This window comes from Plectropomus leopardus, chromosome 23, assembly GCF_026936395.1.
Source record: "Plectropomus leopardus strain MGB_pleo_1.0 chromosome 23, ASM2693639v1, whole genome shotgun sequence".
Classification (NCBI taxonomy): Eukaryota; Metazoa; Chordata; class Actinopteri; order Perciformes; family Serranidae; genus Plectropomus; species Plectropomus leopardus.
In genome coordinates this window covers 21,280,368-21,294,376 of record NC_142198.1, presented here as the reverse complement: position 1 = coordinate 21,294,376, position 14,009 = coordinate 21,280,368, and the positions used below count along the sequence as shown (strand labels likewise).

The 14,009-nt window shown below is 40.2% G+C and overlaps 1 protein-coding gene across 5 annotated transcripts in view; it reads left to right on the top strand.

Annotated features, from left to right (window-relative positions):
• Window positions 1-14,009, top strand: part of dysf (dysferlin, limb girdle muscular dystrophy 2B (autosomal recessive)) — a 100,152-nt gene that overhangs the window by 45,020 nt on the left and 41,123 nt on the right. For 3 of the 5 annotated variants that reach the window (XM_088073871.1, XM_088073869.1, XM_088073870.1), the window contains 2 exons: window positions 313-386; window positions 11,664-11,723. In XM_088073871.1, coding sequence (XP_087929997.1) covers window positions 313-386; window positions 11,664-11,723 — 134 coding nt within the window. The remainder of the gene's footprint in view (window positions 1-312; window positions 387-11,663; window positions 11,724-14,009) is intronic. The other 2 variants (XM_088073872.1, XM_088073873.1) reach the window with 1 other exon arrangement.

Genomic DNA, 14,009 nt, shown 5'->3' with positions numbered 1-14,009 from the left:
AAACTTACTTATATTCATGAAACATCCTAAAATCCGAGAAGTGTCTTAAAATTTTAAAAATGTCCTTAAATACCTAAAATGTCCCAGAATCCTAGAAGTGTCCTAAAATCATAGACGCATCCTGAACTCGTAGAAACGTCCTGGAAATCTCAGAAACTTACGAAAATCTTAGAAATGTCCTAAAATCCACGAAATATCTTGTTTGACCCTGAAGTGAAGCCAGTTGAGTTTTCCTGACAAAAAAAATTGTATAAAAATTAACGACTGATCATCAGTGTCTAAGGCGTCCTGTGTTTGTGTTTTTACGTGCAGGTGAGACGCCACAGTTAATTTCTGGAGACGCTTTCATTGACATCGATGACGAGGAGCCGCTCGTGCCTGACCAGGTAAAACCGTCCTGTCGGTGTGAACAATGTCACATTATTTCTGAGCAATAAGTGCGAAATTAAAAAGACCTCCACTGCCTTGTGTTGAATATATCCCACGCAAAGACCAAAACCATCAATGTGTTAATACGCTGTCAGCCCGCAGCCCATTGGTTTATTACAGAGACACAAATCTTTACAGAGAGTCACAAATATATACGGGGTTTGTGCAGTCATAATAAATGACATTTTTGAAGAGAAAATATTCGGCAAAATGTTTTCTTTAAAAATCACCCCAAAAATTGTACAGAAAAAAAGGCACATTTTTTGTAAAAATAAATCATCAAATAAATCATCATCAAAATGTTTCCTTTGAAAATTGCCAAACATTTGAACAAAAAGGCCAAAAATGTGTTAAAGGAAGCATGTTTCATGTTTTCTTTAAAATCTGCCTTAAAGTCATGGAAAAACTCATGGAATTTTTTGGGAAGGAATTTCGCCCACAGGTTTGGAAGGCATGTTTTCAATTTTACAAGGAAACAAAATGCCAATTTTTTTCAAAGAAAAAAAATTGCTGAAATGTTTTTTCTTGCTGTTCAGTAACCAAAATCCAACGTCTTAAAAGCATCTTAAACCAACATTCACTGAGTTTTAAGACATGAAGAACAAAACCAAACGTCTGCAAAATATCGCAACATTAACACCCACTCAACGTGAAACTGTAACATTGCGATGCATTTGAAATATCGTCAGCGCAGTATCGATGTGTGTGTCAGCCGGGATTTATTCAACAAATTAGATTTTCAGAGAAGAAGCGCTCGTTTGTTCGGTGAAAGAAAAACTGCAGCTGAACTTTAGTTCTCCAGTTGCTCTTCATTACTGCTGAGCAGACTGTGAGTGGTTTAATACCCAATGATCCAGAGATTTTTCCTAATGCATCTGTGTGTGTGTGTGTGTGTGTGTGTGTGTGTTTGTGTGTGTGTGTGTGTGTGTGTGTGTGTGTGTGATGACATTTCTGTTGAAGCTTATTTATCTGCGTTTGTGCATCTTTGTGCAAGTGCGTAAATGTGTGCTTTTTCAAGCGTGGGGGTATAAAGGGCAAGTATGAAACACTCGTTTTTCCACCGGGAACATCTGTGTGTGTGTCTGTGTGTGTGTGTGTGTGTGTGTGTGTGTGTGTGTGTGTGTGCGCGTGTGATGGCATTTGTACAGTTTTGAGGACTGATTAAAAAGGGGAGTCTGAATGTGTGTGTGTGTCTGTATCTTCGTCTGAGTGTGTTTCTGTGTGTGTGTGTGTGTGTGTGTGTGTGTGTGTGTGTGTGTGTGTGTGTGTGTGTGTTCGGTGGTACCAGCAGCATAAATAAACATGTTCTGACATGATGACATGGCAACCGACTCTGTGGTCGGTGGTTACCGTGGCGACCACGAGACCCGCGCTCGTCACCAATCATTAACATTCTCTCTCCCTCGCTCGCTCTCTTTTTCTCCGAGTTTGAGGTATTTCGTTTTCTCTCCTTTCTTTCTTTCGTTCGTTTCTTTCTCTCACTGGTAAATGAGGAACATGGAAACTATTTTCCAATCGACCTATAATCCCTGTTCAAATTTCTCCAGTTTCACACACACGATTGACATTTTATCGCGCACACACACACTTGTATACATACTTAAACCCACAGAGCCACACATACACACACACACACATGAAAAGACGTGCAGTCGTATTAAACTGAGCACTGAGCATTTATTGTGCCACTTATGTTAAAAATTTGAACTTCATTCAAAGGATTTTCAGATGAGTCTTAAAGTGCGAATATTCCAACCCAGTCCCCAGAAAAAATGCTGGTATTGTACGTTTCTGTAAACCACTGATACGTCACGTGTGTGCGTTATTATGAGGCGCATGCTGAAGCTGCATGTTTTGACAAAACTGATATTAATGTGTGGTTATAGCTACAGTTAAGAAGAGATCACACGTGGACTAAAAACAATGTTTTGGTGGCACAGTTGCCAGTTGAATTGCCTCTAAAAGAAAATGCAGAAAATGCAGTAACGTCGCGTTAAAAAAACAACTGCTTTCCAAGGCACAATATCTTCAGGAACCGCAGCATTGTCTTGTTAAAAAAAACAACAAAAAAACAGCTTTTTGTTATTGCACTAAACACTCTGGAAACACAACACTGTCCTGGTAAAAAATCTACTGTTTCTCTACAAATGCAGTGACATCTCTGTAAAAACGATGCACTTTTGTGGCAGTTGTCTGGCTGAAAATGCACTGATGTCGCGTTAAAAAACAACAGTTTTTGTGGCACTTTAACAGCTGGAAAAGCATTGATGGGTCTTTCAAAGAACATTCATTATCCGTGGAATTATTCCCACAGGAAATGTAGGGATTTTGCAATTTAAGAATAACAAAACACTGACACAATCGCAAAAGAAAACAGCAGCTTTTCTGTAAAAAAAAAAAGAAAAAGAAAAAATCACCAGTTTTTGTGGTAATATTCTGGCTGAAAAAGCAGCGATATGTCTGTTAAAAAAAATTTCTTCTCATGAAACTATTCCTGCTGGAAATGCAGGGATGTCTTGTTAAAAAAAACAACAGCAGCATTATTCCAACAGGTAATGCAGCAATGTCCGACAATGAACAACTGTTTTTCGTCGCACTAAAACAGCACCAAATGCAGCGATGTTTTGATAAAACTTTTTATGAAACTATTCCTGCTGGAAATGCAGTGATGTCTCGGTGAAAAAAAAAAACTACGTTTGATATCAATATCCCGACAGGTAATGCAGCAATGACAAAAACAACTGCTTTTCTTAGCACTAAAACAGCATGAAATGCAGCGATGTCTTGATAAACAGTCCACTTTTCATGAATCTATTCAGGGATGTCTAAGTGACAAAAATACCAGTTTTTGTGGCACTGTCCCGGCTGGAAAAAAACCCCAAAACAAATCCACTTTTCATGGCACTGTTCCTGCTGGAAATACTGTGATGAGTTGATAAAAAAAGTTGCACGTTTGGTTCCTAAAAAGCAGCTGTAAACACAGCAGTGACTCAGCAAAAAACAACTCGTTTTGTTGTTTGTTGCTTTTGAAAAGTGGTGTGCAGCTCGGCAGGCGTCTCACTGCACCTCCTCCTCCTGAAGAGCTCATACACACCTGATCAGAAGTGTTAACAAATCTAAAATTTTACAAACATACAAATGCAACACATTTGCGGTTTGCAGAAACGTACAACGTACAAGAAATAAATGTATTTCCACTTAATTTGAACTCTTAGTGCATATAGCTTAAGATTGTCAACTGACATCCGACATCCAACTCTGAGGTGCACAAAGCATGAAGTCAATTACTGTCAACGAGGAAAATGCAAAGTCTGTAAACACATGAAACAACCTCTAATCCCCTCTCACACACACAAACACACACACACACACACACACACACACACACACACACACACACACACACACACACTGCTGCGGTCTATTAAACGGTGTCTTTGTGTATATTATTGAATGGAGGGTTGCATAGAATCGAGAGACAACATAATTTGGTCTCATTGGTTTGGCAGACTGCATGAGGCCTTCATACTCTCTGTTTAGGGGGCACACATAAATAACACACACACACACACACACACACACACACACACACACACACACACACACACAGACCACAGCCATCCTTGTGTAATCACATTTGTACCAATAAGGACTGAAGGGAGCCGGATAGATTCAGGAATGCTCCGTCATCAAACTTCGGTCCCTAAAGTCCATAAAAAAGAACATAAACATAACGACTAATTATTGTGTTTATTTAGTTGTTTTTGTTGCTGCGTTCACTAAATATAGTAAAGAGTTCAGGGAGCGCGATAACGACAGAAAGTACCAGAAACCAGCGGTTTCTCCTTATTTTAGAAAACGAATGTCATCGCGAAGGAATCACTATGAGTTCACATCCGGCCTGATTTGGCGACCTGATGCTTGTTTGAATATTTTTACATGTAAACAGGAGGAGCGCGAGACATGCAACAGATGTTTTGCTTTTTTTAAAATGTGGACCGTGTTTACTTAAAGGCTTTGAGAATAATCACCTTTTTTTGGATTTTCTGTTCACCATCTGAGGCGTGCGAGATGAATTTAGTTTAGGAAAAATAACAGAATTACTCCGAAACATCAGGAATTGTTGTTTTTACGCCTTTTTTTTAGCATTATGTTCATGGATTGTTGTTTCATACTTACATCCATTTTCATGAATTCGATATCTCAAGAACGCCTTGAGGAAATTTCTTACAGTTTAGCACAAACATCCACATGGACTCAAGGATGAACTAATTAGATTTTGTTGGTCATAGATCAAAGGTCATGGTGACTGTGACCTTGTATTTTGAGCCTTTTTTAAGACATGTAAAACCTTAAAAGTTCAAAAAATGGTCTTTTTACAGACATATTTGAACAAAAACATCAAAATATCTTTAGCCTGTGATAACCACAGACTTTATTTAAGGCATTTTACCGAAAACACAGAGACTTTGAGACGAGGGAACCGTTAGTGCCAAAAATGTCAACGGACCTCCACGTTTTCGGACTCATTTCTTCACTCTATTATTTTCATCTGTAGGCTATTCATTTATTTTCTGATTGTAAATTTGTTATTTAATAACCCAGAATACGGTCATGGTGTCTTTTTATGAGGCCAAATGTTTTCGGAAAAGTTAACTTCCGTTAGTCATGAAAGCACGAACAGACATTTAAACTATAAGCGCAGCTTCACTGGTGCGTTAAGGCGCACAACCACATGATGGCAACTCTAGTTTCTCCGTGTTTTTGTACACGTTAAACAAACGAGATAAAAAGCGTAAATGAGTGTTTTTTCCCGTGGACAGATGCCTCTGTCCTGTCCTCTCTCCTGTCCTCTGTCCTGTCCTCTCTCCTGTCCTCTCTCCTGTCCTCTGTCCTGTCCTCTCTCCTGTCCTCTCTCCTGTCCGCTCTCCTGTCCGCTCTCCTGTGTCGGTTTAAACGGACGTCGCTCTGTGGGAAGCGAGTGCAGACGGTCTGGTGGATGTTGGAAAATGTTCCGGCGTTTCTGTTGAAGTGAAACAGGATTTGAAGTTAATGAGCTACAACACGGAAAACCGCCGGATTGGCTTCTTTCAGGAATATCGCAGGAACATTCGGACACAGTCGGATCTGTGGAGAGGAGAAGTCGTGATTTTTCGGGAAGGAATTCCAAACTCGTGATTCCTGTCAGCCGGCTCTCTCCGAGGATCAAAAATGATTCAGGACTTCTGTTCTGGACTCCTGCAGCTTCTCCTCCTCTCCTCCTCCTCTCCTCCTCCTCTTCCTCAGTTTTTCCTCTCTGCTGTCATTCAGACTCTTTTCATCACTTTCTTTGCCCTTTTTAATCATCTGTCTCCTCTCTCCTCTTTCTCCTCGCTCTCCTTATTCCTCCCAACACCCCAGTCTCCTTGTCTCCTCTCCTTCTTTTTCTTCTCCTCCCCTTTTTTATTGCTTTTTTACTCCTTTCCTTTTTCTCCCCTTCATCTCTTCTCCTTCTTTGTCTCTCCTCTTTTGTCTCCTCTTCTAAATTCTTTGTCTCCTTCCTTGTCTCCTCTCCTTCTTTTTTGACTCTCCTTTTTGTGTCTCATCTCCTTTGTCTCCTTTCCTTCCTTGTCTCTTGTCCTCAATCCTTATAGCCTCTCCTCCTTTGTCTCCTCTCCTTTTTTGTCTCCTCTCCATCTCCTTTCCTCTACTCTTATTTCCTTCTTTGTCTCCATATTTCTTTCTCTTCTCTTTCTTCTTCTCCTCTCCTCTCCTCTTATCTCCTTCTTTGTCTCCTTATTTCTTTCTCTTATCCTTCTCCTCTCCTTATTCTTCTCCTCATCCTCCTTTTCCTCTCCTCTTCCTCCTCACATTCCCATCCTCCTCTCCACTCTTGCTTCTTCTCCTTTTTTCCTCCTTTTACTTGTGTTATCCGTCTCCTTCTCTTTTATACTCCTTTTTACCTCCCCTCTTCTTCTGTCCTTGTCCTCCTTCATCTTCTTATTTCTCCTCTCTTGTCTCCTTATTTTTACTTCCTCCTCTCTCCTCTCTTCTTTCATTTCTTGCATCCTCTCCTCCTCACCTCCTCCATGTCCCTCTCCTCCTCTTTTCCTCCTCCATCCTCCCTCTTTTTTATTTTTCCTTCTTCGCTCATATCTCCCCCTCATTTCATCCCTACTCCTCCTCTTTCTCTCCCTCTCACCCTGCTTCTCCTCCTCCTTCTGTCCTCCTCTCTTCTTCTCCCAATCGTCTTCCTTGTCGTTTTTGCCTTCTCCTCTTCTCTTTTTCTATCACTTTTTTCCTCATCCCTCTCTTCTCCTCCTCCTCCTCCTCCTCCTCCTCCTCCTCCCTGTCTCCTTTGTCTCAGTGAAGTCTTCCTCCTGGTGATCACTGAAGGGGAAAATCTGACCCTCGATGATACACAAGACAGACCTGTGGTTTCTGTGTGTGTGTGTGTGTGTGTGTGTGTGTGTGCGTGTGTGTGCGTGCGTGCGTGCGTGCATGTGTGTGTGTGTGTGTAAACAATCGCAGGGAGTCTGGTCCTTGTTAGTCGTCTTCTGTCTCATTATCCCCACAGGACCGCTCCCTCCACCATTTCTTCATCCACTCCTTCATCTTCTCCTTCTCTTTCACCTCCTCTCGTCCTCCTTCATCCTTTCTTCTCTCCACCTTTAAATCTTTTCTGTCCTCCCTTCACTCCCACATCTATCACACTTTTATCTTTTTTTCTCCTTTTCTTATGCCCCCGTTGCTCTTTAGCACTTTTCTAGGGATTTAGGACATTTTAGGACTTTTGGACGTTTCTAGGATTTTAGGATGTTTCCAGGGTTCAGGATGTTTTTTTCAGATTTTAGGACTTCTCTTGGATTGTAGGACTTTTTGCAGATTTTAGGGCATTTCTAGGATTTTAGAAAGTTTCCTGGATTTTGGGATGTTTCTAAGATTTTAGAAAATTTCGAGGATTTTGGGATGTATCTAAGATTTTAGAAAATTTCGAGGATTTTGGGATGTATCTGGAATTTTAGGATTCTTGTAGAATTTTAGGACATTTTTAGGATTTTTGTAAGTTTCTGAGATTTTAAGACGTTGCTGGATTCTATGATGTTTCTGGATGTTTCTAGTTTCCTGTTTTTTTGGACGTTTCTAAGATTTTAGGACATTTCTAGGATGTTAGGACTTAGGATTTTGGGACATGTTTAGGATTTCAGGACACTAGGGTCTTAGTTAGGACCTCTGTTGGGTGGTGTGGGGGATCCTCCACTGGCACTTTGATGCTGTTTTACTCACTCTGACATGTTATGGATAGTAAAAGTACAAAAACAATTCAAAGTTTGAATAACTTATATTATTATTATTACATAACTTTATTGGGATTAAAAAATGGTTGGGGCCACACAGCACACTGTTGGGGACCATATTTGCCCTTCGGGGCCATAAGTTGAGTATCACTGCAATAAGGTTTCCTTCTGTCCCTCATTCTCCTTATTTTTCCTGTTTTTTTGCATTTTTAATCCTTACCTCCATCACTCTGCTTGCTGTTTTGCTCCTTTTTCACTCCTTTGTGCCTCGTCTGTCCTCACAGTCTACTTCTTTGCATTTCTCTCTTCCTCTCCCTCTATCCCGCTCTCTTAATTCCCTTTACCCCCTCTAATTCATTTACTCATTCCTTCTTTCTGTCTCGTCTATCAAGCTGACAGTGGGTTTAATGTGGCAGCTCATTAAAGGGCACGTTGTCCTCCTCGTTTTCTTCTTCTCTCTCTCCTCATTGTTGTGGTTCCTATCAACCGCTCATCTCCTCTGTGATCCCTCCATCCTCCTCAGATCCTCGCTGCCCTTTCATTTATTTGTGTGTCCGTCTTTGTTATTCCCGAACCCACAGGCGCCACGACAGCTACACACGCACACACACACACACACACACACACACACACACACACACACACACAAACACACACACACACACGTCTGACTGCAGCTTTTTTAAACAAAAAACAATTTCATGTCGATGAGGTCAAGAGCTGTTTCTCTTTCTTAACATAAAGAAAGGCATCGTGGGACTGTCTCCAATATACTGCTGTTACCTCATACTTACGACACGGACCCCCTCCACTCCCCAAACCACACACACACACACACACACACACATTTTTCTATTCTCTTGCACTGATGCAAAAACTCAGTTGTCTTGTTATGTTTTCGGGGGGGCGGCGGTAAATGTTTGGTGACACGGGAGGTCCAGAAATGTTCACTATGAGCTGAACTAATGTTCATCAGCGTGTGTGTGTGTGTGTGTGTGTGTGTGTGTGTGTAGTGGGGTGTTGAAATTAGCGTACACACCCTGCCATTAACGCCCCCATCCAATTAAAGTGCTTTGACATCAAAACAACTCTGCGTGGATACAATAACAGTGATGCAAGCGACGGGTACATCTGCGGCGAGCTCGGTACGTTCATCAATCCCAAAACGTTTGCAGATTCTAACCGACGATTAATCACTTTGACGTTTAAAAATTAATTTGAAGGAGTGTAATGTTTGGTCAACAGCCTCGACACGCAGCTACAAACAGCGCTGTTTAACCCTTGGCTTGATGTTCGTCCAAAACATTGGAAGAGGGTAATGAGCAACTTCGGAAGAAATTACCCGCAAAATCAGCAAGAAATGAGTGAAAAGTACAATAAAATCACCTGGAAATTTAAAAAAAAGGAATTTTTTTTTTTTTTTTTAAAGGAAATTGGCTGGAAAAAGGTACTTTCAAAATCTTAATAACTCTGTAACATAATTTTAATTTGCAAATAATTAAAATTATAACTCATAATTGAAATAACATAATTTCATAAATTTAGTTTACTCTGAATTTTTCCCTTGCTTTTTAAGAATAATTTTGTATTGATTTCTTGCAATTTTTGGAGCATTTCTGACAAAGTTGCTCATTGTCTTTTTTTTTTCCACATTGAATTTCACTCATGGAAACAGACGTTACATTTCATGATCAAAAAGGGGCAGGAGGCCCTATTTAGCAATCAATACTTACAGAAAAATCAGAAAAAAAGAATCATCATGATTAACAATAAGAAAAAACATTATTTTCTCCTTATTTTAAAGAAATTGAACCAATTTGTTCAAAGGTTTAAAAACATGTGAAAGGTGTCTGAAAGCAGTAGAAGAAAAGTGACGCAGAGCCACTTTTCAAAGGGTTAATCACCCTCTTTTGATGTAAAATAATGAAAGTTTCTCGTTATGCATCATACAAACTTGTCTTAATACAGAACGTTTTGTTTTAAGTATTTTTTCCAATGCATTAACATCTGTGGTGGTAGACTCTAAATATTAGAAACAGCGTAAATCAACAAAACAAAATCCAACTGCAGCCTCCAAAATGACAAGTCGTAAAACACCTTTCGAGAACAGTTTCAACAGAAACTAAGCAGTAAAACCATCCTAAAGTCAGTATTTATAGCAGGGCTGCTGCATTAGGCTGGGCGTACACCGTGCCATTTGAGCCTAGAAATGTCGTTGCTTAATACCAACTCCCGCTGTGCGAGTAAATCCTCTGCGATGTAAAGCCAAATCTCACAATTTATGTTGTTGCGTTCTGATCAGGCCACGTCCTCACACAGTACGTATAAAATAGACCAAAAATGGTCTGGTGTCCTCAAACTGGACGGACAGGTAGAAGTTTGTTTCCAATCAGAGGTACGATTCACAATAATGTAGAGACAGACTGATAACCCCAAAAATCTACTCGACCTCATGCAGCTGAAGTTTTATAGTCCACAAAACACTGCCGGAGTTTCACGGAGAAAAGGTGCATTCATCTCTCAAAACATTTTGGTATGATTCTAAGATTTTAGGTCTTTTCTGGGATTTTAGGACATTTCTTGGATTTTAAAACATTCCCAGGATTATAGGACTTTTCTAGGAATTTAGTACATTTGTAGGATTTTAAGACGTTTTTGTATTAAGACGTATTTTTTGGATTTTAGGACATTCCTAAGATTTGAGGACAATTTCTTAAATTTCAGAACATTTCTAGGATTTTAGGACTTCTCTTGCATTTTAGGACATGTCTAGGATTTTAGGACATCTGTCGGAGGATGCGGGGCTACTTTTTTTAATAAACAAGCTCTATTTTGATGCTGTTTTATGCACTCTGGCACCTTATGTATGTTAAAATTAATCACATAATTATTGTGGATCAAAAAATGGTTGGGGGGCCACCCAGCACCCTATCAGGGGCCAAATTAACGGTGACCAGGATTCAAGGCTAAAAACATGGCGTCAGCAAGGTTTTTCAAAACAACTTGGTACGTTGGGGCTTCAGGACACTTGAATTACTTCAGACGAGCAGTATAGAGACATATTGTAGTTTTATTATTGTATTTTTTTAATGTTTGAATCCCTATTTGCTTCAATTGTTTGAAAGATGAGTGCGAGGCCTCTTCCCCTTGAAACTCCAGAAGTGATTTGTGGACTATAAAACTGAACTCGAAACTATCCCTTTAAAACGAGGTACTTATTGTTTTATTCATAGTCATTGTTTTTTGTGTAGACGGCCCTTCTTCACTCTTTTTACCTTCCTATTGAAAAGTGCTTGAAAAGTAGCTCACTTCATACAACTGAGTGGAAGCACGAAGTAAAAAGAAAACCTGAACTTTCCAACAGTCCAGCTTGCAATATCAAGATGAGCATTTGCAGCAAAAAGTCCCCCAAAAAAGTATTTACTCTGACTTTGTTTCTTGGACAGTTTTTGCCCACACATGTCGGCGTTTTACATCCGCGCTGGTGTTTTGCAGCGTCCCTGCCGCGCCCTTCTTCTCCTCCATGTGCTCAGCTCCTCCGTGACCTCATATAAACACTTTGTCTTTCTAATCTGGGCCCGTGTCGAGCCCCATCAGCGTTAACCGACGCCGCTGTCCGCGCGTCGCAGAGCGGGACCTCCCGGGGAAAAAAGAAAAAGTCTGATTTGAGTGAAGAAAGTTTTTCCTTTACAGAACAAGAGTTTTGATTAATTGTCGCTGTCTGAAATGATGTTGGCGACGATGTTTCTGTGTCTGAGTCACTAATTTGTCTGTGATGTTAGTGTTGAAGAATACTGTGTGTTTAATGTGTATTTCTAACATTACAAACTGTTTTTTGACAGATTATATGAGATAAATCTAATTATTTGTCTTGATATTTAACATACTACACTAGTGTTGTGTCTAACCAGCTAACCTGAGAGTGTGTGTCTTTCTGTGTGTGCATGTGTCTCGTAGCTTGCAGATGGAGCCGATTCAGCTATCATTAACCTTTCCGCCTCTAGCTCCAGCCTCCATGTAGGTAACAAACTCATCCTCTAACTCATTTCATTCATTCATGTTCAGACACCAGCATGTTAAACTCGGGGTCGACCGATATCGGTTTCTCAGGGCCGATACCAATTATTAGTATTTAATGCAACCAATAACTGATATTTGGAATCAACATGCATTTATAATAAAAATGAAAATCTCTATCAAAATCGAGAATTTGGAATATAACACAAAACTGTAAATGCCTTTAGCAAATGTTTAATCAAGTAAAAATTTAAATGAAAAACTAATAAATAGAAATATCGCCTTGAGGTTTTTCAAAGTAAAAGTCCCTCCCATGCATCTTTGCACTTTTTAGTGAATTAATTTTATCAGTGATAATTAAAATAAAGATACTGATAATCTGCCAAATGCCAAATATCGGCTCTGATAATCGACTTTGATCTGTCGACCCCTATGTTAGACACACTTTCTCTTGATGTATTTTTATTGCTTTATTTGTCCTTAAAATTAGTGAAACTTTCTTTCTCATTTCCCATTTTTTAGTTCGTTAACCTCATTTTCACTGACGATGTTAGTGACAGATTTAAGTTTTACAGAGCTGTTCACATTGGCAACATAAATCCTAGAGACAATCTGTATAAGAAATATTACAAATTACCAATTTTCTTATTATGTTGAATTTTTTAACTATTTTTTTCACCATGTATTTTTTGTAAGTTTTTTCAACATCTGATTTATTTTCATCTTTGATATTTTTTTTCTCAGCATTTTATTTTGTGAACATCTACTTATCTATCATTATTGAATTTCTTTTTTTCCCGCCATCTAAGGTTGTTTCTCCCCGTGTCCCTTTAGCGGCTCCGTAGTTTCTGGATTTTTGATCTCTGTAAAAATACATCCAAAAATCTAAAACTGCACGTGTCATGAAAAGGCCATAATATTGCATGATTCCTTAAAAATGATTTCTAATGCTCGGTTAACTTAAAGTGTGCTTTCTAAGCGATGCAGCAGACAGTAGCAGAGATCTAATTTTAGAGTGAGCGCTCTTTATTGATGAAGTTTATTTAAAGTGAGACACTGATGGATAACTCTGTCTGCACAGACCCGACGCTCGATCTGGAAGGAATGAGATAAAAACGCAGAAAACTGTGCTTTCGCTCCGGGATGAAACAAGAACCTTTTTTTTTTTTTTGGGTCGTAGCTCAGGAAAATACTCTACTTTGCAGAGCAACACGCCGAGCCGTGCGGTTACAGCAGAAACGTGATCCCAGGTTCGAACGGGAGACCGCGCTCCTTGTTACATTCTTCCTTTTTATTTATCGAAGCCAGGTCAATTTGAAGACTAAGCCTGACCCGGTGCAGGCTGCGCACACAAACACACACATCCAGTAGTGCCCGCTCGACTGTAATTGGTGGTGATTTCTTTCTCTCCAAACAAAGATATTTGTTTTATTAAGGGTCAGATATTGAAACCAGTCAAATTAAAGGCTCGGCTTTCTGTCTGGCCGGGGCCAAAGTCAACAGAGCTGCTATAGATCCTCTATACCGCAGCTCTCTGCGAGCAGACAGTTACCAACGGCCGAGGGATAAATGAGAGCGCGGGTTAAGAGAGGCAGAGCGGAGGAAAAGAATCAGGAAAAATTAGGAAAGAAGAGGGCCAACTAATATCTCATGGCACCAGAAGAAGAAAAACTCGCCCTCTCATGTGCTGTAAATCCTGGCTTCTTAATCTCTGGGTCGCGACCAAAAAAACGGGTCATGGGCGTGCGCCTGATGATTGCCAGATTACTGCCGCGGAGCGCTCGCTCGGTGGGGCGGCTTCCAAGGCGGATCAGTCAGATTCGGTTTCGGAGTTGGAAAAGTTTAAGAAGATCGGCTGTCAGTAGCGTCATGGCTCCCCAGACCTCGGAGGCACCGACCCCCCCCCTCGAGATATTCGAGATCTAACGTCGCTCAGATGGAAAATGAACATTGTGTGTCACGTTTCATCTGCGGCGTCCGGGCTTGATGGTGGTATTTGTCGTGGATCAAACCAGCCTCTTCTTGTTTTTCACTCTTTTCTCCCAACTGGTCCCAACACGGTGACCAGAGTCCTCCTTCGTCATTAGTTCAAGGACCGCACAGCAGAAAAATTGTAACTGTAAACTGTAAATAACACGTGGGCTTAGAAGTGATTTAAATAGAACATTTTGCAAGAATAAAGTACAGTTTGTGCAGTTTCTAGGATTTTTGGTCATTGAGGGCTTAGCCTGGACCTCTGCAGGAGAAAAAAATGCCAAATTAAAAAAAAACCCAACCCAAACAAAC